The sequence below is a fragment of the Lampris incognitus genome, chromosome 2 (genome assembly GCF_029633865.1).
Source record: "Lampris incognitus isolate fLamInc1 chromosome 2, fLamInc1.hap2, whole genome shotgun sequence".
NCBI classification, from domain to species: domain Eukaryota; kingdom Metazoa; phylum Chordata; class Actinopteri; order Lampriformes; family Lampridae; genus Lampris; species Lampris incognitus.
The window spans coordinates 129,733,309-129,760,519 of NC_079212.1; the positions used below are offsets into that span (position 1 = coordinate 129,733,309).

The window sequence follows — 27,211 nt, forward strand, 5'->3', positions numbered from 1 at the left end:
CAGCAGGGATGGACGACATGACCCAGAAAGGGCCGGTGTGGGTGCAGGTCTCTGTTCCAACCAAGCAGTTGCACACCTGAGTCTACAAACCAAGGTAGTTAGCAAAGACTATTGGTTGACTAGTAGAATCAGGTGTGTAACTGTTTGGTTGGAGCAAAGACCTGCACCTATACCAGCCCTTTCTGGGTCATGTCGCCCATCCCTGATCTGCAGAATCAAAGATTTAAGGGCAATCCTCCTCCTATCAAAAACTAAAACCTATTTACTTCATCCTTAAACCTATGTATGTGAGTGAATCGAGAGTGCAGGTGTGGTAAATCACTTAACTTAGACCTACTTTAAATTATACCCGGAGCAAAGAGAGTCGCAAGTGTCTTTGCTTGTTTCCAATGGACGCAATTGTCATTTTCCCATCCAGCACCCATGTTGTTTAAATAGCAAATGTGCTTGCACCCATCTGAGCACCCATGGGCACGTTGGTCTTACAATGAGGTGTGATCAGGCGTATTGTTGCTATCTTGAGGCAGTGGGAAGCCATTGTGCCACTGACCGACAAAAACCTGGTCTCAAGTCAATGGCGCAGTATTTTACTGTTATTTTACGGGCGTATTACGGCTCGAATATACTCCCGAGCGAATGCGCACATGGACAGCTGCAGACACAGACAGTAAGATGGGCGTACATAGGCGGGTACACAACGTGTGTACATTCTGCTGGTTACACACACAGTGACATGCAGCAGCGCACAAACATGCAAAAGATTACAACAAAAAACATTACAATGTGAAATTTTATTATTGTGTGCGTCACGATATTCAAAAAAATAAATGTAAAAATACTTATTATCTTTATCAGAATTGGCTAAGCGCAGTGATGAGGTATGAAATTGGCTAATTATTCTGCCAATTGTGGTAATACATAGGCATTTAAATGACCCGTCAGGCTGAGCGTGTCTGTCAAGACTCATCAAATGAAAGAGCCTATCGAAAACGGATCAGAGACGGATCGACTTTCACTTCGCACATGGGCAGATCCGTCCCCTTAGCAGAAAACCATTCCCGTTTCTCCTACTTTTTATTTTAAAAACTTTCCCTCCTTTTTTTTCCACCCCAATTGTACTTGGCCAATTACCCCACTCCTCTGAGCCAGCCCTGGTCGCTGCTCCACCCCCTCTGCTGATCTGGAGAGGGCTGCAGACTATCACATGCCTCCTCCAATACATGTGGAGTCGCCAACCGCTTCTTTTCACCTGACAGAGAGGAGTTTCACCAGGGGGACACAGCGTGTGGGAGGATCACGCTATTCCCCCCAGTTCCCCCCCCCGAACAGGCGTCCCAACCAACCAGAGGAGGCGCTAGTGCGGCGACCAGGACACATTCCCACATCCGAATTCCCACCCACAGACATGGTGTTTCTGTAGGGGCGCCTGACCAAGCTGGAGAAAACACAGGGATTTGAACCAGCGATCGCCATGTTGGTAGGTAATGGAATAGACCACCACACCACCCGGACGCCCCTCATTTCTCCTACTTGTTGAATTTGGCCAACTGTATTCAGCCTCTAACATGTACGGAGGGATTTGAGAAGTTGCTATTTCCAATCAAGAATGAAAAACTATGTTACTTAGTAGGTTCAGTTTGCTTAGTGAACCTCCTATACCGGTGTTGTATTGAACTCTGTTTCCCCATTAAGATGTGTTTCCCTCTAGCCAGAAGAAAGTGTTCACATGGAAGCCAGGATAGCTGTCAGTTAAGGTAAGGGTTAGGGTTAAGCTTTGGGTTAGGTCAGGGTTAGGTTGAGGTTGAGGTTAAGCATCCTGGTGGTGTATGGATCTCTGGCAAAGGGAAAACAGATCTTGACAGGGAAACCGGCAAGAGGCGGTGCGCGTATGGCTGAGTCCCACCCATTGGCAGGCTTCCGGAAGTTGGTCAATCCGAAGAAAGCAGTGGGCTTTTAGGGAGGTGGGCCTTAAAATGACAGCTAAAACGGCTTGTTTCACCCAGCGGACGAACTGAGAGGCTACATAAAGGGTCAGTATAAGATAAATAAGGATCTTTTTTTTTTCACTGTGAAATATGCAAAGCTACTCTAGTGGAGCTCCAGAATATAAAAAAAAATAATACAGAGCTGGAATGAGCATGATATGACCTCTTTAAGAGACTAAGTACGACCCCTTTGCGTCTTACTTTGCACCCAGATTATGTACTGTTTAACTAGCAAACGTGGATTTGGACCCGCCTTAAGTGCACTTGCACCATGCTTTAGACCATGCACTATAAATAATTTAAATAGGGCTGAAAGAGTATTTGGGAAGAGGGGGAACTAGGAGAAAGAAAAATGATAAAGCTACAGGTGTTAGTCATGGCTCTCTCACCTTCTGTTGCTTGTCCATAATTTTTCCTCCAACACCACAGCAATCCTTTTGATATCCCGGTGTTAAAAAGGGTACGCCCCAAATGTGCAGGGCACATGTATTGCATTACTACGTACGCTCAACTTGCACACAGCTAAGCAGCATAAAAAGCCCATCGCTCAACAGGAGTGCTGACACCGTCTAGCTCCCCTGCCTCGTGTAATGCCACAGCTCACATGGCATATTCAGCTTTGTAAAACATTCATTTTGTGTGTGTGTGTGTGTGTGTGTGTGTGTCTGTGTGTGTGTGTGTGTGTGTGTGTGTGTGTGTGTCTGTGTGTGTGTGTGTGTGTGTGTGTGTGTGTGTGTGTGTGTCTGTGTGTCTGTGCGCGTGTGCACACATGGCGGTGTCTTTATGGCAACCCAAAACAACTGAAGCCTTTATAAAACCCAACAAGCATGGCGGGAGTGAGAGGTGTTCATTGACTGTGAAAAGCATCCCGGCCACATTATCAGAACATTATGTTCCACAAACAAACACCTCCCTAATGCCATGCCATGAGGAGCTCAGGCTCCAAGTCAAACAGAGAGAGAAAACCTAAGCAGATTTGCAGGTTGGTGGGCAAAGGAGCCTAAATCGGAGATGGTAGCTGTCACCAAAAATGCAGTGGGTAAACGAAAACTCTAGAAACCGGCATATTTTTATCTCCGGCTTGGTCGGGCATCCCCAATGACACAATTGGCCATGTCTGTGGGTGGGAAGTCGGATGTGGGTATGTGTCCTGGTCGCTGTACTAGTGCCTCCTCTGGTTGGTCGGGGCACCTGTTTGGGGGGTAGGGGGACTGGGTGGGGGTGGGGGGTAGCGTGATTCTCCCACGCACTACGTCCCCCTGGCGAAACTCCTCACTGTCAGGTGAAATGAAGCGGCTGGCGACAGCACATGTATCGGAGGAGGCATGAGGTTGTCTGCAGGGGGGGTGGAGCAGCGACTGGGATGGCTCGGAAGAGTGGGGTAATTGGCCGGATACAACTGGGAGAAAAAAAGGGGGGGGGGGAATCGGCATATTTGAAGATTTTAGCACGCTGTCCCTCGAAGGCATGGCAGCGACGTTAATAGCCATTGAAAAGAATTGAGGCTTTCTGTCGACTGTCAAGTTTACAAGCTCGCTCAACCCCAGCCTCTGCACAGCAGTATGTTCCCATGGCTATATGGGCAGCCCAATCACAGCAAAACCCAAAGAAGAGAAAAATAAATCAAAAAACCACACCCAACACATTACTACATTGTTGAGGTTTGAAAACATGATCCATCAATGGACATACTGTACAGAAAAACAAGAAACAGAGGCACACGATGAGATCAGTTCCAGAAATGTGGAATCGGGGGTGTACAATGAGGATGCCTGGCAAAAACCGAAACATGTTGAAATCTTTTACTCGCCACTTAAACTGACAACATGTCCAATTGAATCCTCTCATTTCTCATCTGTAGCAAATACAACCTCACCATCGCGCTACCTGTCAGTTGTCCCGCTCCACTGTCAGCACAGCTACCTCCCAGTGTCATTTACATTACCCTTCCCCCTCCCTCCCACAGCTAGGCTGAGTTTATTTCACCTACATTTTCCTTCTTTTTCTCTGTTTCTTTTGGGCATGAATACAAAAAAACCCCTAAACATTCAGCTGGCCCTACCCAACAAAATGTCTGTTAAAGGGAAATTTCACCATAATTATTGTCGAGGTTAAGTCAATTTTGAACTGTTACCTGAATTTGTAGAACCAAAAAAGAAAATAAAAGAAAAGAATCAAATGCACACAATATTTGCCAAGAAAATGCCATTTTTCTGCTTACAGTCAAGTTCTGACAAGATTTAGCCGTTCCCTCAATATCCAATGCTATTTGTATTTCACCTTTTAAAATCGCCATAACCCAGCCACCGGGGACGCACAAGCCAGTGCATTCTTATTGCCGGTCCCATGCCCGGATAAATGGGGAGGGTTACGTCAGGAAGGGCATCCGGCATAAAACCTTTGCCAAATCAAATATGCAGATCATAAATCAACTGTTCAAAGTAACGGGGAGTACAGGAGAGAAGTGAAGAAGAGAGTGCAGGCAGGGTGGAGTGGGTGGAGAAGAGTGTCAGGAGTGAGTTGTGACAGAAGGGCACCAACAAGAGTGAGAGGGAAGGTTTACAAGATGGTTATGAGACCAGCTATGTTGTATGGTTTGGACACGGTGGCACTGACGAAAAAGACAGGAGGAGGAGCTGGAGGTGGCAGAGTTGAAGGTACCAAGATTTTCGTTGGGAGTGACGAAGAAGGACAGGATTAGGAACGAGTATATTAGAGGGACAGCTCAGGTTGGACGGTTTGGAGACAAAGCAAGAGAGGCAAGATTGAGACGGCTTGGACATGTGTGGAGGAGAGATGCTGGGTATATTGGGAGAAGGATGCTGAATATGGAGCTGCCTGGGAATAGGAAAAGAGGAAGGCCAAAGAGGAGGTTTATGGATGTGGTGAGGGAGGACATGCAGGTGGCTGGCATGACAGAGGAAGATGCAGAGGACAGGAAGAGATGGAAATGGATGATCCGCTGTGGCGACCCCTAAAGGGAGCAGCCGAGAGAAGAAGAAGACTTTTTAAAATCACCATGACATAAATGATCGAGTTTGTAATCAAATGTTTAACAATAGCAACTCTTCCGGGTTGACAATGGGCTCCTACTCACAGTACCTTGTTCCCTCCCCTTGGAGGTGTGACAGAGTTGGGGAAGAGAAGGGGTTTGAATTGCCAATGAGATTGATATCCCTGCCGATGACAAAACTGGGAGGTACATTTTCTACCTCTACCTACAGTGCTCTCCACTGACAGAGAGTGACTAGACCGATGGTGTCTGTCTATATTGAGCATTACTGAGGACCGATATATGGAGACAAGTTGAAAACGGTGACGTTTCCCTTTAAAGCGGCGGTCTGTTACTTGCCAGAATTCTTTCCAATGCTGGTACCAGGGTCTTGCCCTTGCCCCTTGCTTGTGGTGCTTGTGTTCAACCTATCCTATTTTGCCCTCGTAAAGCTCTCCTTTCATTACCCTATCTATCAACGTCTTTTCTGTCGAGCCATTTCTTTTCTCTTCCTTCTCCACCATTCTCCCTGGCTTGAAAGGGACAACTCTTCATTCCACGACAGCTCAGAAGCATCTGCTTCTCTGCCAACGAAACATCTGTGTCACCCCGACCAGCCTCCGGGGACAGCATGACCACCAGGAACACATGGCCACTGCTCACAAAGACCTGCAGACCTGTCCAAGCCGAGTGTGTGCATTCCGTGTCTTCAAGACGCTGTACTGCGCGCATGCTGGCATTTTCTTTTTGCACGAACACGGCGGCTTTCATAATAACATTTCTGTGCATGTGTGTTTCTGAAGGCTGGGGTTATTTGTTGGCTGACATGTTTGTGCATGATCAACGGTGACAGTGCCACTTGCCATGACTGTCAGGTACTATATCATCACAATATGGAGATTGTGTCTGCTGTGTCATATTGCTGACAGTACTTAAGAGCCTCTAGTCCCCGTGTGTGTTTGTGTGTGTGTGTGAGGGTGTGTGCATGTACGTGCCAGCTGTAATAACGCCAACTGTATTAGAATTCGGAGAGGCTTCGGGCTGTCACAGGTCTTTAGGCGCTCAACGGAGGGCAGGAAAAACACATGTCAAAATATATTCACATTGAGCCTGATTGTAGTGAAAACAGTTGGCTGCAATTTGACAAATGGCTTTTAATAGGTCATACTGCAGCCTATGCATGCTGATGAGTATTTGGAGGGAAAAGGACAAAGAGAAGAGAGATGGAGTAACAGAGAGGGAGTACAAAAAAAAGAGGGAGAAAACGAAAGAACAGGCAGATGAATAGGCAGCTATAAGACAGCCACTTCCACGGATGAGGCATTATTCGTCTTTTCTGACAGATTCTTCGGGAGATTAACGAGATGGCGAATGAAACGGTGATGGTGACAGTCCCCGTGTAAACTCCACCTTTAACCTGAGGGAATACATATCAGTATGACCCATGGCTATTTTGTCTTGACATTACTTATAACTGGCTGTATTCACAATGTTTCACTGTAAACACATCCAAGTTTTATCAAATTCACATTTTTATTGCAGCTGTTTAAAGGAGTAAGTGTGAATGAGATATAACGAGATATGTGTCCCCCTCCCTATCTGAAGCGCTTGCTTTTTAGTGCGGCCATTAAGCTATCTGCAGTCAGAAATACACATATCAAAACCAAGCAAGGGAATAACCAAGAATAGCCAGTGGGGCTTTAGACCATAAAACAACTAGTGAAAGATTCATTCTCAAGTCTAGACTTTATACTATGTAAGTCTTTCATCCAGAAAAGTCCATAACATGGTAATGCTAATGTTTCAGAAACACTCTTAGAAGTCATCTTTTGTTGGTCCTCTCTGCCTGCAGACAGTGAGTGGGGGGAGTGGCCGTACAGTCACAACACTATAAACCAGGTTTGGGTTGGGGAATCTGAAGATCATGTCATCCTGATTTTATTGCCATCACAACCATTGGCATCCCCCCAATTGTACTTGGCCAATTACCCTACTCTTTTGAGCCGTCCCGGTCGCTGCTCCACCCCTTCTGCCGATCCAGGGAGGGCTGCAGACTACCACATGCCTCCTCCGATACATGTGGAGTCGCCAGCCGCTTCTTTTCACCTGACAGTGAGGAGTTTCGCCAGGGGGACGTAGCGTGTGGGAAGATCACGCTGTGCGGCCCAGTCCCCCCCCCCCCAAACAGCTGTCCCCGACTCACCAGAGGAGGCGCTAGTGCAGTGACCAGGACACATGCCCACATCCAGCTTCCCACCTGCAGACATGGCCAATTGTGTCTGCAGGGACGCCTGACCAAGCTGGAGGTAAAGCGGGGAATCGAACCGGCAATCTCTGTGTTGGTAGCCAACGGAATAGGCCGTTACGCTACCCGGACGCTCTCAACATTTTATCTTTTATGCAAAAACCTATGCAAGCAGCACCGGATTAATTTGCACTATGCTTTCAACCAATCCACCTTGTACAGACAGCCTCCCAGCTGTTGTCGATAATGAATAATCACACATCCCATCAAACTTACCCAGAGGGCTCACTCACTGTTTATCATATTTCCAGTGTCAGTTAATCTACCATGTGAGAAGGAATAGCTTCATGGTTACATGCAAAATGCAAATTTGAAAACAATATTTGAATGATATTAGTGATAACATTGAAATAAATAAAACGTGGCAGTCAGTTCACTGGATTCAGTCTTTAAGACCACTGTTTGTTTTAATTTGGTCAGGAATGAAATCTTCAAACAATTTTGACATCACTTTAAAAATGTAACTCGTGCCTGTGTCTCCTTTTTTTTTACAAGCTACTCCCGTCATTCCCATGAAGGGGATTTTTACTTTTTCCATGAAGCAATTCTACTTATACTCAAGTACCGTTTATCAGTATTCTACCCATCCCGTCCTCTAAGCACAAAATGAGGTATTAGTGAAACAGTGAGTCAATCAACAAGTGGTTCGAATACGGCGATGCTATTGGTTATAAATGCATTCCAGTCATGCTGCTGCTCATGAGTCCCCAAAGCACAGTTAGCAACAGCCTCGAGGGCATTCTCCACTATAATTATGAACATATTTGTACCATATTTTTCTCATACCCTTAATCTCAATTAAGAATGTGTTCTTGTGTAGTATTGCCATGTTATGAAATCCCAAGCTCAAATAACTGTCGGCTGGCCAGGCTGCATGCAAGTTGTCACAGAACTTTTCTTTTTTTTTTTTACTTCCACTTGTTTTTTCCTCTTCAGAACATTAGCTCCATAACACACTCTTGAACGCCTTCATTTCGCAATTGGATCGCAATTTCTCAATCTTTCTGTCTCTGTCACAGACTCTGATGTTCTGTCTGGAGTGTTGAAGCATGCCCCGGAGACCCGGTGTTGGACCGCGAAAGCGGCGGATTAATGAGCTATGAGCCATTGAAACGCGGTACAGGCAACTGGAGAAGAATCGCGAGAGAGGTTTTAGGATCTCCGCACAACGAAAAGAAATGAGACGAAGGATATTAAGGAGAGGAAGAGGTCCCACAGCAGGACGTTGGGGGGGCGGGGGGGTGAATTGCCGGCAGCATGTTGGCAGCTGTGTTCATGGCAGCGGATGAGCGGAGGAAAGAAAAGAGAGCAGGCCAGTCACTGGAGTTTTAGCCGCTATGGGTCTCTGGATGAGAAGCAATGAAAGAAAGAAAAAAAAAGACAGAAGAGTTCAAAAGTGTCTCATACGCTTCCGCATAAGAAATAGAAGCGTGGAGAGGACCTGGGAGGCACATGGGAGTGAGAAATATTTCCTTTGCGTTTCCGTGAGGTGTTCGAAAGACAGAAGAGAAGAGAAGAGAAGAGAAGAGAAGAGAAGAGAAGAGAAGAGAAGAGAAGAGAAGAGAAGAGAAGAGAAGAGAAGAGAAGAGAAGAGAAGAGAAGAGAAGAGAAGAGAAGAGAAGAGAAGAGAAGAGAAGAGAAGAGAAGGGAATTGGAGTCAGATGGTAATTTGTTCAGCAGCAGTCTTATTTAGAAAAGGGGGTCACTAAAGGGCACCATCACACACACACACACACACACACACACACACACACACTACGCAGGATGAGGACCAGCTGATGATGCAGAGCATAGTCTCAAGTCTAAGTCTACATTCATTACATGCTAATGCAGTGGGTCTGCAAGTTGGATCGATTTGCTAAAGTCACACACACACACACACACACACACACACACACACACACACACACACACACACACACACACCATCTGTCATAAGTCACTTGAGTATGACAGAATTGACTATGGTGACAAGCTCATTGCAAACAGAGATAGAAATCAGTTTTTAATTTGTTTTAGCTTGATAGATCCATAAATCATTTCAGCTAGGCAGGTGGTGTTGGACACCTCTACTGGTTACCGTGCCAACGCATCAAACTTAATCATAACAAGTCACTTGGGGAGGGGAGGGGGTGTGTCATAAAAAATGCACCCACACATAATTATGCAAACTATAGATGCAAGGTGCACAAAAGAGCGCACACACACACACACACACACACACACACACACACACACACACACACACAAAGAGATAAATGTGGAAAATATCTGTAAATCATCTGAGCTCAAAAATCTATTCACCCATGCATTATGGTGTGGACAGACACACATTGCTGCACACATGTACGCAAACACACATGCAAGCGCAAGTGAACACACACACACACACACACACACACACACACACATGCAAGTTGCTGGTTTGTGGTAATTTAATGATTTATGACAATCAAATCATAAGAAAGCATGTTGTAATGCCCAGTGCTCCGACAGAGTTGCAGGTTTTGGCCGACAGTAATCCCCCTGAGCCCTGGCTGGTCTATTTCTGATTACTGTACAACAATGGCAGCAAAGAATATGCCTTTAAAACATATAAATGGCCAAATTAGTTTGCAATAACCTACTGAGCAGATGGAAAATGTACTGCTCTGGCGAGAGGGTGGCTGCTGACTGTTTTCTAGTTGCTGACTGATGCCGCAATCCTCTTTTGCCACATCACGTGTGCATGCCCCGGTACATGTATGAGCTATTATCGCACCTAGCTGTGGCCATGACGACATGTGTAAAAAGAGTGACGCTGCACTACTTAAATGACCCAAAAAGTCATTTCCTGGCCTTGCCCGGCCAAACATAGGAAGGCATTGATCCAAGAGGTACTTGAATGTGTGTTCACGTGCACGTCCCGTCTGCTTGTGTAAGAGAGCGCGAGCGAGAGGTACGTAAGTACACCTCAGGGACAGAGAGGTTTGGGGCCTTTTAAATAAATAAACAAACACATAAATAAAGTCAATCGATAGAGGGAGCCTGATCCTGCACTGAGGGCCTGTGTTTGGCCTCACACTTCATAAGAGAAGCCTGGGAGGGCGGCGGCGGTGGGGGGGGGGGGTCAGGGGCGAGCGAGAGAAAGAGAGAGAGAGAGAGGCTGTCTTACATTACTTCTCTCTCAGTGGTTGCAGAGTGCTGGTTAGTGGAAGTCAAGACCTGCTTTCCCTCTTACACAAAACAGACCCCCATCTGCTCTCACAGTCCAAACACACACCTACAGACACAGGCACATGCACACAAACACATAGACACAAAATCTCTTGTTTAGACAAGCGCAAGGTGTGCAAGTACACACAAACAGGTTCACACAGGCATGCGTGCTCGCAGATATAGATACACTCTCCTCAAGCGTCCGTAACACAAATCATACTCCTATCCAAACTGAAGCTAGAACACATACAAAGCACACCTTCATCCATTCCTCAGTGCTGCACCTCAAAGCCTAAATCTGCCACGGAGCAGGGTGTTTTATGGACGAAGCATGCTTGTGCATCCCTTGGCTTTGGCACGTGTCCCTTTAAGGCCCATACCTTGGAACTATGAGGAGCGTTCAGCCCTGAGCGACGAGCAATCACTCACTCCAGCCTTTCCCCCGGCACTGTGCAAACCAGAACAAGTGTGAATGCACTTGCTGAAGAACCACCTGACAGATTTGAAAGCCAACATGCAGCTCTGCGTTTGTGTGTGTGTGTGTGTGTGTGTGTGTGTGTGTGCGTGCGTGCGTGCGTGCGTGCGTGCGTGCGTGCGTGCGTGCGTGCGTGCGTGCGTGCGTGCGTGCGTGCATGTGTTGGGTGCATAGGCTCAAACAAACCAAACTAGGGAAGCTTGAGCCAACGCATCTCCCAATAGCCAACGAAACCACAGCTGACTGCCTATAAGCCCTGTAGCCCGGTGACTGTCAGAGCAAGGTAATAATATTCAGGACAAATTAAGACTTGTTCTGAGGTGTCGGGGAAAGAGAATGAGTTGTGTGCGAGAAAGATGGATAGAAAGAAGGGAAACGAGAGAAAGGAGAAAAAAGAAAAGGGGGGTAAAACAGAGGGGGGGGCTCTGGAGTCGGCACGCTGGCAAACGTTCAAGAGCGCAATTCCATCGACATGAGAGAAATGCTTCCCAGAAACTCTGGATAATATTTGCGTTGTGCCTATTTTTTTTCCTCACTACCTACACCACCATCGGCGTGCTGCCTCAAGATGGATGCTTCATACAGCAGAGCAGGGAAAGGGAAGAGAACAAAAGGAAAAACACACACACACTCCCATATCAACAGACACCTGTGTTTGACTGAAGCACCCCGACTGTTAATGAAGCGTGTGGAGGTGTAGCCTGCTGCTAATGAAAGAAGCAGGTGAAGAAAGAACATTTAACACATATAACACGGCTAAGTGTAATGGAGTCAAAAGAAGACAAGCCGGTCTGATTGCAACTTTCAGCACAGTAAAAACATCGCGCACAATAAATGGATTTTAAGTGTGTGAGCGGACACAAGTGGACTAATCTCAGCATTCAACCCTGTGTGGCGGTGCTGCATGTCTCCTTTACATTTTAGTCCTTTAACACAGGAAATAGGAAATCATGCTGCAAGGTAGGCATAATTCTTGCAGGATTTATTGACAAAAGATAGCTCTATTCTTGCACAATTACAAAAAAATATGACCATTAGTATCTGTCATGGCCAGTGACGGATGACATCAGTGGCACTGTGCACATTAGCCAATGAATGGTGGTGTGCTATGACACAGGATGCCCTGCGGGTCAACCAATTAGCTGCTGACAGGAAGAGATCTATAACTGCCGTTGGATCTGGCAAAGCCTGAAGCTGGTTTGAAAGTCAGAGACGAGGGCAGAGGGAAAGGATTGGGAAAGAAGGTGCTATTGTGGGCCTGAGCAAAGGGGCAAATAGCTGTGGCCGAGGCAGGAATTCTTAATCAGCGGACAAGTGTCAGAATTTGGCTAATTTGGCTAAGCGTGACCAACCGGTGGAGTAAAGAATAGTTGAGACTCAGCTTATGCAGCTTATGAATGTTCAACCGATGGCTTCAGTGGCACTATCAGTTGTCGCACTGGAAGACAAAATCGAGTGAATCAGGGGATCTAGAACTGGTGTGAAGGCTAGGTATCTCCAGCCGGACACTTCTCCACATGCACGTATGAAAATGCACATGCCAGACATGCACACACACGCACGCACATAGTGTTCTCTGGGAGCTGTGCCCAGAGCAATAAAACACAGACCAGAGTCATTCCAGCTAACCAATCACTGCCTGCAGGCCAACTGAAATGTTTTGCTCACTCTCACACAAAAATGTCTCCATCTCTCTCTCTCTCTCTCTCTCTCTCTCTCTCTCTCTCTCTCTCTCTCTCTCTCTCTCTCTCTCTCTCTTTCTCGTGTGCATATGCACACACATGCGTGCACACAAACACACACACGCACGCACACACGCACACAGTTCTTATCAGCTGGAAATCAGATAAGCAGAGCAGCAGCACAGCTGGAAATAACAGCAGCATTTCAGTAAGAGGAGTGTATATATTGGCAGTGGCAGGGCAAGCTAGAACACACACACACACACACACACACACACACACACACACGGATGAATCGACACAACCATATATGGACCTGATCAATCACTAAAGGCTGCCAGAGATGAACCCAAAACATTAGAGAAGTGTTGCTATTGCTGCCTAAATTAGAGCAAGTTAACCCTGGTCAGATCAGACACAGTCACACGTGTCAGAGGTCTACCGCATTCAACAAATGCCACCTCCGTCCTTACAGTAATGTTAAACAATGGCCTCTTGAAAATGTCTCACCATCTGCCTTGCTAAATCTAGTCCAAAAACCTAAATCTTAACCACAGGAGTAAATGAGGAGACGCCATTAGAAGACAAGGGGAGAATTATTTCTTCCCCGTGGCAAAAGTAAATGAGCACTTCTCTTTGGGCTGTCATGAATCTAGATAAGTGAGAGAGAGAAAAAAATCGAATTGGCTTGAACCCCTAACCTCTACTTTGTGGTTGAGTGAGGTGAACACTTACGGGTGAAAGTGACACAATTTATTTCTTGTTTCCATTGGACATGGAGCAGTGACATCAGACTATGACCCCCTGACACACGAGTGGATTGCTCCAGATGTTGGCGGTAGGTAAGCACCACCAGCGAGATGACAACAGGGACCGGGGCAGATCTTGGGGGCTTAAGCAGGTGCTTCTTGGGGGCCTCATGTTACTGCCTGGAAGGAGGGCACTTAGATAGTGGAAAAATTTCCCAGCTTTAGAATAATCTAACAAGGCAAAACGCATTTGAAAAATGTGATTCGGCATCTGAGCCAAGAATCCTTTCAGTTCTGATAGCTGCAGGACTTTGAGGAGGATTCCACTTCCAATTTAAAGGAAAAAAAGAGATATACTTTATATTGATTTGAAACTTGTTTGAAACTCTACAGAAAGTAGTGTGTCATGCTTACTGACAGCAGTACGGAGGGATGAGGATGAGCACGGGGAAGAAGAGGAGCAATGTGCAATGTCTCCTCACATGAAAGCCTGGGTGCTGTTAAAGAAGAGCGAGGTTAACCTCTAATAACAGGGCAGTTCCCCACGTCTGGCTACAGCTCAACACTGATTTATCTTTCCCCGCCGCTCTTTCTCATTTTATGGCATCGCCATCATTAGGTCAGAATAAGAGTGAACTGTTAAGAGAGTTGGAGCTCGTGTGGGTGAATAACACTCATGTGGGTTTATTTATTCTTACACAATTACATGGTATTAGGTCCACTGTATGTCATTATACGTCATTCTTAAATCATGGGCTTGCCGATTGAGATGGATATCATAGTGAGTAGGCAACTGAGGTGACGTGATAGTCGAGCAGTATCAGTCTTACACACACACACACACACACACACACACACACACACACACACACACACACTGGATATAAATAGTAGAGATCCAACTGTCAGGTTTGCCGATGGTGCACCGTTCTCCATCTGTTCTGTACTGGCACACCAACCCGTGTGAGTGTTCAATGATATAACTTTTTTATCATGATCTTCCCCGAACACATTTGACTCAATCTCATCTTGTGTCCCTCTTTTTCAGAACTTCTTCCCCCTTAAATACCACACCCCCGAGCCCCTTCTTGTTCTTGGGCCAGGCAGACATGGATGTTATTGAAAACACATGTGCAGTCCTGACGATTTTCTGCTTGGATTGAGGCAAACATGCAGAAAATTGTGGGAAACAAACATTGGCCCAAGACCTGGACAGATTCGCTTATTAACATGGCCGCCATCGCCTGTTGCATCCGTGCTTGCATAAATGCATGCATACATGGATATACACCAGCAAACACACACACACATACTGAAAGAAAAGGTGCAAGCACATTAGAGCTGTCAAAAATAGCTGTCTCCATTTCCCAAGAAACCGTTTCACAAAATAAAATGAAAATCACCTTTAGTTTGCAAAAACACAGGGAGACACACATATATATGGATGGACACACACACACACACAAACACACACACACACACACACACACACACATACACACACACACACACACACACACACACACACACACACACACACACACACACACACACACACACACACACACACACACACACACACACACACACACACACTTTACCTGTATTACGAATTAAGCTTCTGATGATAGATTTATGAGTTTATTGAAATACTCACTGGAGACACACATGCTCCATTCAAGTGTGTGATCCATGGGTCTCAGTGGCATGGCTTCCCAATGTATCATCCTCGGAAGGGAAGCACAACAAGCAACACACTGTCCCCCTGCCAAAGCCTGCAAAAATGCTGAGCAAAAAGTGCATATGGTTGCCCGCCTGCATGGCAGCTAACTCACCCAACCCGAAAGGGCTGTGTAAGTCATCAATAAAAGCCTTTATTGATCTTGAGAGGGTTGAGAAGCTCTACTCTCAGATTGAAGGCTGACACCATGAGGAAGCTCCTGCCAAGAGCTGTCCCAGATGGAGTGTGTGCATGTGTGCAGTAGGTCCATGGGACACGTGGACGTGGACACATGATGAGACATGTAGAAAAAAAGAGGTAGGGTCGCACACAAAGCATGCACACACAAACGCACAATGGGAATCACAGGTACAGCCGGTCATTGTGAAAAGCATGCACACACAAACGCACAATGGGAATCACAGGTACAGCCAGTCATTGTGAACAGAAGCCTACCATCTGTCATTCAGAGTGGCAGAGGGAGTAAACCATTAATCCCTGTGTGACATGTGCGGTAAAATGATAGAGACCATACAGTGATGGAGAGCAATCCTTTGCAGTCTGTGGCAAAGGGAGGCCATTGTTCTTCTAACAATGGCCTGCTCAGCCTGTAAACGTTCTCAATGAGATCACCATTGACAAACAATAAACCCATAATTCAAGTGGGTAGAGTAATACAGTTTCATCAAGAATTGAATATCTTGTCTCTGTTACAAATCAAAATAAGAAGACATATCAAGCAGAGCTCTCCTTTTAGCTAATCTTGGCTGCCCTTAGAATTCCTGTTGATTTATGAGAGATTAAAAGAAGAAGAAAAAAACCGTTTGGAAGAGGTTTTGCAACTTGGATGTTCGATGTTCATGACATCAGTTATCTGAACTAGATGAGAGTACCGCAGAGGACTGAACCCTCCTTACCTAGTGAAAGTTCTTCTAATTTGATGTCCCAGATCAAATGGTAATCCTCTCATCAAGTAATTGAGCCCCAACAAGCCTTGCCTGAATAGGGTGAAAGATCAAAACAGACCCAAAAAGAGGCCCTAACACAAAAGGGGTAGACGTTTTGCAAGAACTGCAGAGTTCGTGGTAACAAAAGGCCAAACCTCTATAGGAGAAGCTGGCTCACGGGGCCGCCATCTTGGAAATGCTGGGGTAAGTTCTCGACCAACAAGACTAAACCCCTGTCTGCGGAGTCTTCTATATCCTAAGTTCTGACACGTCTTTTTCATTTCATTTTTAGGTACATTGGCAAACTGTACACAACATGGTGCATTAAAGTTTGTTCCGAAGGATGCCATTTTCACACAAAAAGGTCTTATTTCGGGGCATCCGGGTAACGTAGCAGTCTATTCCCTTGCCTACCAACACGGGGATCGCCGGTTCGAATCCCCGTGGTACCTCCAGCTTGGTCGGGCGTCCTCACAGACACAATTGGCCGTGTCTGCAGGTGAGAAGCCGGATGTGGGTATGTGTCCTGGTCGCTGCACTAGCGCCTTCTCTGGTCAGTCGGGGCGCCTGTTCAGGGGGGGGATGCCGTGATCCTCCCAAGCGCTACATCCTCCTGGCAAAACTCCTCACTGCCGGGTGAAAAGAAGCGGCTGGGGACTCCACATGTATCACAGGAGGCATGTGGTAGTCTGCAGCCCTCCCGGATCGGCAGAGGGGGTGGAGCAGCGACCAGGACAGCTCGGAAGAGTGGGGTAATTGGCCAAGTACAATTGGGGAGAAAAAGGGAGAAAAAAAAATCCAAAATAAAAAAAAAGTCTTATTTCCACTTAGCCTCTTGCACATATGTGCTGTCACAGTCTCAAAAGTCTTTATAATTTGTGTGCGATCTGTTGTAAATAAAGGTATCGAGACTGTGAATCTGAACATGTGATTGGAAGATTTTCTTTAGGATACGCAGACAAAGGTGCTTTGAACTGGCCAGTTTTGCTGACAGCATGACTTTGTGCAGTCTTGTGATGTCAGTGCTGTCATCGTAGCGTTTCAAACTGTCCTATTCTAAACAGATGGAGTGAACTCTCCCCCACTAGAATTTAAACGGTCTCCGACCAAAGGTTCCCATCACAGTGGAAGCAGCCGAAAAACAACCATGACAATGTTTAAGTCAGTTTCAGGAGCTGAAGCAGAAAATAAAGGAAAATCAATGCCTGAAATAACCTTCCGGGGAAGGGGTTGTTAGAGGTTTTCTGTGGTGACAAAGCTCTTTCGTGCTGCTGCTGCCATACAATGATTTCTTCAGTTATTCCCGATTAGATGAAAAACTGCCCTGCTCGCAGAACATTGGATATTGTGAAATAGTGCCTTGAAGGGGTGCATGATTGGATAAAACACAGCCCCGACAGAGCCCCACCTGGAGTGGCTCTCGCTGCAATGGGAATGAAAACTCTTCAGATGCAGAGGTTAACTGGTGAATCTAACCCCGAACTCACACCAAAAACTGCTGTCCGCTTTTCGCGTGAGGTAAAATGGCCATACGCTGGAAATTCGGCATAGAGAGAACTTGAAGCCCTGAGGCTATTTCTCCTCTAGTTCCTCTCTCATGTTTTCCAGATTTCTCTCCGTTACTCACACATACACACTTCCACATCATGTCACACGAGAGGTTTAATTGGCTTGGGTCGTTCATTCGAAAACAAATAAAGCGAATACCAGTAGCAGAATTTGTCAACACACTCACTTGCATCACTAAAAAGGAATAACAGCAACTGCTTGAATTTCAAAATGTCAAGCAGTGTATCTACACATCCAGGTAGTGTAGCGGTCTATGCCGTTGCCTACCAACACGGGGATCGCCGGTTCGAATCCCCGTGTTACCTCCAGCTTGGTCGGATGTTCCCACAGACACAATTGGCCGTGTCTGCTGGTGGGAAGCCGGATATGGGTATGTGTCATGGTCGGTGTACTAGCGCCTCCCCTGGTCAGTTGGGGTGCCTGTTCAGGGGGGAGGGGGAACTGGGGGGAATAGCTTGATCCCCCCCATGTGCTACAACCCCTGGCGAAACTCCTAACTGTCGGGGGAAAAGAAGCGGCTGGAGACTCCACATGTATCGGAGGAGGCATGTGGTAGTCTGCAGCCCTCCCCGGATCAGTGGAGCAGCGACCGGGACGGCTCAGAAGAGAGGGGGGGTAATTGGCCGGATAACACTGGGGATAAAAAAAAAAGCGGGGGGGATAAGAAGCATATCTACTGACATGTAGAGCCTGATAAGAATATTTTGTTCCATCTTGTACCACTGCATTCTGGGTAAAAACGACGGTAAACAGGACAAGGCAAAATGGGAAAAGGCCCAGTCTAAGTGAAACAATTCTGTTATGTACCATTTTTCATTTTCTTCACTGCATGATTGAACACATGAAAGAGCACCACAGATGTGATGTTTGCTTATAGAATGTTGATGGAGAAGTATAGAGAAGGCCAGAAGGAGTTACATTGTGTCTTTGTGGATTTAGAGAAAGCATATGACAGGGTGCCGAGAGAGGAGGTGTGGTATTGTATGAGGAAGTCGGGAGTTGCAGAGAAGTATGTAGGAGTGGTGCAGCATATGTATGAGGGAAGTGTGACAGTGGTGAGGTGTGCGGTTGGAATGACAGATGGGCTCAAGGTGGAGGTGGGATTACATCAAGGATCGGCTCTGAGCCCTTTCTTGCTTGCATTGGTGATGGACAAGTTGACGGAAGAGATCAGGCAGGAGTCTCGGTGGACTATGATGTTTGCGGATGACATTGTGATGTGTAGCAAAAGTAGGTTGCAGGTGGAGGAGAGCCTGGAGAGGTGGAGGTATGCACTGGAGAGAAGAGGAATGAAAGTCAGTAGGAGCAAGACGGAATACCTATGCATGAATGAGAGGGAGGACAGCGGAATGGTGAGGATGCAAGGAGTAGAGGTGACGAAGGCATATGAGTTTAAATACTTGGGGTCAACTGTACAAAGTAACGAGGAGTGCAGTAGAGAGGTGAAGAAGAGAGTGCAGGCAGGATGGAGTGGGTGGAGAAGAATGTCAGGAGTGATTTGCAACAGAAGGGTACCAACAAGAGTTAAAGGGAAGGTTTACAAGATGTTTGTGAGACCAGCTATGTTGTATGTTCTGGAGACAGTGACACTGACAAAAAGACAGGACGTGGAGCTGGAAGTGGCAGAGCTGAAGATGCTAAGATTTTCATTGGGAGTGACGAAGAAGGACAGGATTAGGAATGAGTATGTTCGAGGGACAGCTCAGCTTGGATGGTTTGGAGACAAAGCAAGTGAGACAAGATTGAGATGGTTTAGACATGTGTGGAGGAGAGATGCTGGGTATATTGGGAGAAGGATGCTGAATATGGAGCTGCCGGGGAAGAGGAAAATAGGAAGGCCAAAGGCAGGTGGCTGGTGTGACAGAGGAAGACGCAGAGGAAGAGATGGAAATGGATGATCCGCTGCAGCGACCCCTAACAGGAACAGCCGAAAGTAGTAGTAGTAGTAGTAGTAGTAGTAGTAGTAGTAGTAGTAGATGACTGAACCGTTTCTTTATTCAAAATCAAAATTTTTGCCCCCAAAGATACTCTCATGACATCTTCAATAAACGTGTACTTGTCAGGTTAAAAGTTTGGAAGGTATATCAAGGACATTTCGAAAAACTCTGGTCAACCGTCTGGTTATGGGAGGCAAATGGTAGCTCCCAAACAGAGGTCCAACTCTAAACACAACGCAGGAGGAAGCCTCGGTTCCTTTACACGTGCCCTGCAAATCCTGCCTTCACATATGTGAAAGAAAATAAACACTTTTTATCCCCCCGCTGCCCCTCTCCGTGTATGTCCTCCCTTGCTGTGCTCCTCTGCTCTGTTCAAGTCATGTGAGGGTGGATAAACATGAATCTCTATGGATCAGTGCACAGCCAGACAGGATATGAGAATGATTCCGCTCACCTTTCCCATCTGCGCGCACGTCACAGCAAAATGTGGTTCTTTAAAAAAAAGAAAGAAAAAAAAACGGCTACGGAGCAGTCAGCGCTGTTCTGTTGTAAGCCGGCTGAGTGGTTCAAACTCAACACTGCAGTCATCAGAACTGAAGGAAATAGAGCACCCTTCTTGGTGCATATGGACCCAGTCAAACAAAACAATCTGACCCGGAGATGACGAACGAATGTGCAAACCTTTTGTGGACTACCAAAAGCTTGTGCACATTGTTCTCGTTTTTGGCAGCAAAATTCAGTGTGACTGAGGCTGAGCAGAAAGGTAAACAACAAGAGAATTCAAACAAATTGGCGTGGAGGTTAGTCTGGGGCCATGAGGGGCCAAAGGGCCTTGGAGGGAGTGAGGAAGAATGAGCAAGAAAAGAGAGAGAGAGAGAGAGAGAGAGAGAGAGAGAGAGAGAGAGAGAGAGAGAGAGAGAGAGAGAGAGAGAGAGAGAGAGTTGGCAAAGGGCAGTAATCTCTGTTTCTGAGTTGGACAGTGGTGGTGGTGGGGGGGGGGGTCCAGAGGGGAAGCAGAGATGGGGTGGGTAGAAGGCCTGATGGAGAGATGTTCCATAAACACTATCTGAAGTTGCCAGATCTTGTGTCTTGGTTTACCAAACCCAGGCTGTTAAGACAGAGAAGCAACAAGACTGATTAAGACCACCGAGAATTGAGGGAAAATTTTTTTGGAGAAGTCGGGGGGGGGGGGATAATTTAAGGGTAAACAAAATGGGATACACAGAGAAAGTAAGAGTGGCATTTGTTTCTGTTATAATCGATAAGAGGATTTAACAGGTGCATGAATCCACCATGTCAGAGACTGCCAGTTTCACTTACTCCTTATTCTCCACTACACCAGTACCATCAAATGACTAAATTGCTATCTAATAACCTGACTCAGGCTCATTACTCAAACTGCAAATGACTGCAATCAAGACCAAATCCTAGATCATATCTGACCATCTTGGAGCCTAATAGTATGAAGCACTCCATCAAAAAAAAAAGAGAAAGAAAGAAAAAGAAAAAAAGTATCAAAATCATTTTCAGTGAGGTGATTGAGGCTCATAAAAGTCATAAATTGGGTTTCTGGAGATGGGACAGAGAAGGGGGACAGAGAAGGGGGGGGGAAGCAGGGGGAAGGATGACAGGAAAAAGAAGCGAGATGGATTGGGGGAAAAAAAGTTATCCTTGCTGTGAGTGCAAAGCTTATTATGCCATCTAGTGGTATAAAGTAGTACTATCAAAATGAGAAAATATAAGTACAGCTCAAACCTGGGTAATGTTGCAAAATAACAAATACCACCATATGTCAATTCGTGGGTGTTGATACAACCAAAAAGATGTTACCTAAATACATTTGCATTCAATGAATGCCTGTGAATGCTTTACTTATTAAATATTGATCTGGGGCTAAATGGAAAGACCACATGACCTCGGACTTGAGACAAATGTTTTCATGGACTTTCCAAACCAAGTTTTCAAACAAGGCCTTATTGATGTTAATTGTTTGCCTCTATGTATATTCAAGGGGGGATAAAGTTATTTTTCACAGAGCTGCTTTATTCAACACATTGATTTTTTTTTAAATTTCATGCTCTACCCAGTCGAAACCTGAGAAATACCGACTTAGCAGAGAACTTGCTAGTTTCTTTAAAGGAGAGGCTACAGTGTAGGAAAGATTAAAGTGGTGCAAAGGCAAAAGGGGATTGTTAACACCCTTTAGTCAATAATCTAAAGCAGAGTTTGAAAGCAAGCCTTGCTAATCTTTGCCAATTAAATGAACTGCAGATAAATAGCAACATCGATCTGGGTCATACCAGTGCGGCAAAATATTGGGTGATGCTATATTAAAGAGGATTGCATTCTAGTCAGTAGAGATAACTGACTACGTATAGTTTTGTCCAACCTCTCCTCCTCTCTGGTGTCTCCTCTTCCATATACACGGTGGCGTATATGGTACTCTTCCATATACATGGCACGGTGGCCCAGTGGTTAGCGTTGTCACCTCACAGCAGGAAGGTCGAACCTCACCTGGGATGACCCTGAGGTTGTCCAACCTTGGGGGTCATCCTAGGTTGTCCTAAGTGTGGAGTTTGCATGTTCTCCCTGTGTGTGCGGTGGGTTTTCTCCGGGTGCTCCGGTTTCCCCCACCATCAAAAAGACATGCATGTTAGGGTTAATACTCCTGTGTGTGCCCCTGACTGAGGCATGGCAAGACGAACTGCAGCTGGTCCCCGGGCGCTGCACGGCGGCCGCCCACTGCTCCTAGCTACACAGCCAGGATGGGTCAAATGCAGAGCAAAATTTCCCCACGGGGATCAATAAGGTATCTCAAAATCTCAAAATCAAAAAAAACAAAAAATATCTGGCTCATCAGAGATGTCTTATGAAGGCTGCCTAATGAATATACAGAACGGGGAAGTCCCCAATTAGTGGGCCAGTGAAGGGGGCAGCGGGGGGAGGCCACACAACATGCATAAACTTATCTTGACAGGGTTGCTTACCCAAAGGTGGGGAGATAGACAGATAGCGGTGGGGGTGTGGAGAAATGAATTACCTTCTTGACACACGTCAAAGTCAGCCTCCGCGGAGGACCCTGGTCGTTCCCACACCCAACCAAAACTCTGCCGCTGCCGCTATATATCATCTGCCGGCCTAAGTATGCATACAGGCAGCTCCGAGGCTTCTAAATGTATTCATTTATTCAGAGCCCCTCGGAGAAATCACGCTGTCTTGTTGTCCTTTTTTCCCCGGCTGTCCAGATGGAATTCAGGTGAATAACATCGGTTTAGTGAGGCAGAAAATAAGTACAGCCTAACACAGCGGTGGGGGACGAGATTACACCCTCACTCCCCGACCAAAAAAACAAAAACAAAAAAAGGATAGAAAGACAAGTGTCACCTTCGTATACCCCCTCCCCTTCCCATTTTCCCTATCAATTCGGTAAAAGCGGGGGGGGGGGTGCTCTGATAATTATAACAGAGATCTGCAGAACTGAAGACAAGAATTATTGGGTATTATCATGCACTGCAGGTGCAATTAAACAGCAGATCATGAATCAAAGAGCTAAAGCGACCATTTCATTACAAAAAGGTGAGCACCATCAAGGGAGAGTAACTCAATGCTCATTCATCCTTGTTTTGTTTTGCATTTATAACATCACTAATTGCATTAATTAATCAGATGTAGGTCCAATAGGAGGCAGCTGATCTTGCCCAAGTAATTAAATGAGATGAAAGTGAGGGGGGAAAAAAGCGCCCATACATCAATATATCTGCACCCTCAGCCAGAGCCCGGGAGAAATTAAAATGCCTTCAATCAGAATAACGGAAAGCCTCAATATTCCTCGAGTCCATCAAAAAGAATTCACTACATAGTCTTCGAGGAGCCACGTAATTGTTTTCGGTATGAGCTCATGAAAATGATTTTTACAGTACGCGTGAGATGTGCTCAAATCACTTGAATCTTTAAGCCGCTGCCACCGCATGGAGCCAGAGCCATGGCAACAGGTCTGGCAGGCTTCTGGACAGAATTATACAGAGATCTCTGAATTAAGTATAATCAGTCTCTGTGGAGGGAAAGCGAGAGAGAAAGCGAGAGAGAAAGCGAGAGAGAGAGAGAGAGAGAGAGAGAGAGAGAGAGAGAGAGAGAGAGAGAGAGAGAGAGAGAGAGAGAGAGAGAGAGAGAGAGAACGAAAGAAAGAAAGAAAGAAAGAAAGAAAGAAAGAAAGAAAGAAAGAAAGAAAGAAAGAAAGAAAGAAAGACAAAGACAGAAATGAAGAAAGACAAAGAAAAAGAAAGAAACAGAAAGTAAGAATGAAGGAACAAACAAACAAATGAAAGAATGAAAAAGAAAAACAGAAAGAAAGAAAGAAAGAAAGAATCCTACCTCTCTGATAACCGTGCTCCTGAATCCTCTATACAACCCTCGGACACCCTGCACAGAGAAGAGATACAATTATGGAAAACAACACACACACACACACACACACACACACACACACACACACACACACACACACACACACACACACACACACACACACACTCAAAAGTCACCTTGACAAAGAAGGTCATTTAGCCCCTCTTTTAACCACTAAACACGTCAGGTATGTGTTGTTCATGCGACAACAGGTTTGGAGGGAGCAAAGTGAGTGTGCACACTGTGGCGTACCTCTTCTGTGAGTGTCGCGAGCAGCATCTGGTAGGTGCTGGAGGACGGCGACGCCTGGGTTCTCTGTTTCACCACCTCTGTGGGCACGCGGATCAGACATGCCACCTGAAGGACAGATCAATTTTTTTCTTTTACACATTAAAACTGTAAACATCCAACATGTAGTCTCTGTTCCACCTGCTTTGCATCATAGCAGAGGTCATATTTATCATTGCATGTCATCGTATATCAGTAACCTGATAGCGTTTAATGCTGAAGGTTGGTGGAGTCTTCCACCCCATCCCCTCAGCCTGTGGTCCTCGATTTGTAGCTTGTGTTGTTTCAAGGTCTGATTTAAAATAAACCCTGATTTCATGTCTGGAATATCTGACAGCACATCAGCCAAATATAATTAAGTACCTGGCATAGTGGAAAACCAGCGGTGGCGCTTGTGTTCCCCGAGTATCAGATTGTAAACCACTGCCCTAATCTATTCCCACATGAGATCCATCTAGTCATGATGCAGCCATCTAAGCATCTCTCAGCACCACAGAGAGAAATTCAGGCATACACAAACAAACACCACATCTCCTCCTTACAGAGGACACACACTGATGTCAAGAAACCCTGGGACTTGCAGTATTCTGAGTGTCCCATAGTGGGCTGAGTACCACATAATCATATAGTTAAGATTTCAAGACCCCTGCACCACGTCACTGCCTATCTTTTTGTTCTGCGAAACAACATAGAAATGTTGGAATAAGCTTAAAAACATCCCCCAGTGGGGCGTCCGGATAGCGTGGCGGTCTATTCAGTTGCCTACCAACACGGGGATCACCGGTTTGAATCCCCGTGTTACCTCCAGCTTGGTTGGGCGTCCCTATAGACACAATTGGCTGTGTCTGCGGGTGGGAAACCGGATGTGGATGCGTGTCCTGGCCACTGCACTAGCGCGTCCTCTGGTCAGCTGGGGAGCCTGTACGGGGGTGGGGGGGACCGGGGGGAATAGCGTGATCCTCCCACATGCTACGTCACCCTGGCGAAACTCCTCACTGTCGGGTAGAAAGAAGCGGCTGGTGACTCCACATGTATTGGAGGAGGCATGTGGTAGTCTGCAGCCCTCCCCGGATCGGCAGAGGGGGTGGAGCGGCGACCGGGACAGCTCGGAAGAGTGGGGTAATTGGCCAAGTACAATTGGGGAGAAAAAGGGGAAAGAAAAAAAATTCCCTCAGTAATGAGTAGGCTTGGTGGTGTACAGTATGCTAGCCTGTGTTCACACCAGGTGACAAACAGACGTGACATGACCTGGCGTGGCCCAAGGGCAGCAACCACCGAGAACTAACGAGTCAACCAGGGTTTGAGTTTGCCAGCAGGCCAGTTAACGAGCTGGCACAGCACAATGGTCATACACCCGACATGACACCTAAGCGACAGACGAAAGGATCAGAGTGCCGTGAGGTTGACTGTACATCTGTTCTCAAAGCACATTCGCACATAAACACGGCAAACACACACACACATTACCATCAACGCAGACAGTGGCCGATATGAATGACTCTGTAAACCACCGCTCTCAGCCACAAGTTCAACCCCCAACCTTCATATGTCAACAAAAATACAGAGTGCCAACAGCTATTCAAGGCAGGCAGAGTATTTATGATTCATAAATCCAGCTCCCAGAGGGCAAGCAGGAAGGGACATCTGGCAACTTAGAATTCCCATTTTAACCCGAAACGGAGCAGAAATGCCGGCTAAACTGCAAGCAATCTCACGGAGCGACTGGAGAACTGCCCCCCCCCCCCCGCCAAGACTTCCTTCCGCCGACCAGATGCCCATCGGCTGGTGCCCCCCTTGACACACGGAAAGTTCAGTAAAGAGGAAATGCTCCTGTTGCATGTACTGACCTCTCTCTATCCATATACTGATGTTGATTTCAGTGTTGAGCCACGGTTTGAACCGGAGATGGCAAAGAGGCTGCAAACCAAAAGAAACAGCTTGAGTGAGTCTAGTGACAGATGCTGAAGGATTGATCTCTGTAAGATACTAATAAGGTGGCCCTTTTAAAAGCACCCTCTTTGTCAGACCGAGCTTTTTCCGTCATTCTCTGTTGAGGATCAATGCATTGTGTCATATTTAGATATGACACAACGCCAATAAGTCAGCTGTTGACTAAATTCTAGGGCACCAAATGCTTTAGCCACATATTTAATAATCAGTTCAGAGTTGGGTTAACGCGTTAGTAAAGATGTTACTCTACTAAATCCACTTGGTAATTAAACAGTGTTACATTACCATGTTTTGGTTTTTTTTTTGGGGGTTTAATTCGGCCAATTACCCCACTCTTCTGAGCCGTCCTGGTCGCCGCTCCACCCCCTCTGCTGATCCGGGCAGGGCTGCAGACTACCACATGCCTCCTCTGATACACGTGGAGTCGCCAGCCGCTTCTTTTCACCTGACAGTGAGGAGTTTCACCAGGGGGACGTAGCGCGTGGGAGGATCACGCTATTCCCTCCAGTTCCCCCTCCTCCATGAGCAGGCGCCCCGACAAACCAGAGCAGGCACTAGTGCAGCGACCAGGACACATACCCACATCCGGCTTCCCACCCGCACACACGGCCAATTGTGTCTGTAGGGACGCCCGACCAAGCCGGAGGTATCACGGGGATTCGAACCAGTGATCCCCATGTTGGTAGGCAACGGAATAGACCGCTACACTACCCGGACACCCCATATTACCACGTTAACAGAAAATGAAATAACCCATATTTATTAGTATGAAGATAGCATTTTATAATAACACACTACTTTTTAGATGGGTGTAATCAATGTCACTTTACATTTTTGAATTTAGTAACACATCACTCAACCAGACATTCTGCATAGTGACGCAGTTCGCCTTCGTGGATCTGAACCATCTATGTAACTGGGAATTAAGAGTTTCAATGATTAGGAATACCTGTTCTTGATGGAAATTGCCTCTCTTTTAGGCGCATCAAAAAACACACACACACACACAC

The 27,211-nt window shown here is 46.3% G+C and overlaps 1 protein-coding gene across 1 annotated transcript in view; it reads right to left on the reverse strand.

Moving 5' to 3' along the window:
- slc25a26 (solute carrier family 25 member 26) overlaps positions 1-27,211 on the reverse strand; it is a 64,462-nt gene that overhangs the window by 24,274 nt on the left and 12,977 nt on the right. Inside the window, exons 4-5 of the mRNA XM_056272971.1 lie at positions 24,216-24,320; positions 23,931-23,978 (exon numbers count right to left, since the gene is read on the reverse strand). Of these exons, the coding sequence (XP_056128946.1) occupies positions 23,931-23,978; positions 24,216-24,320 (153 nt within the window). The remainder of the gene's footprint in view (positions 1-23,930; positions 23,979-24,215; positions 24,321-27,211) is intronic.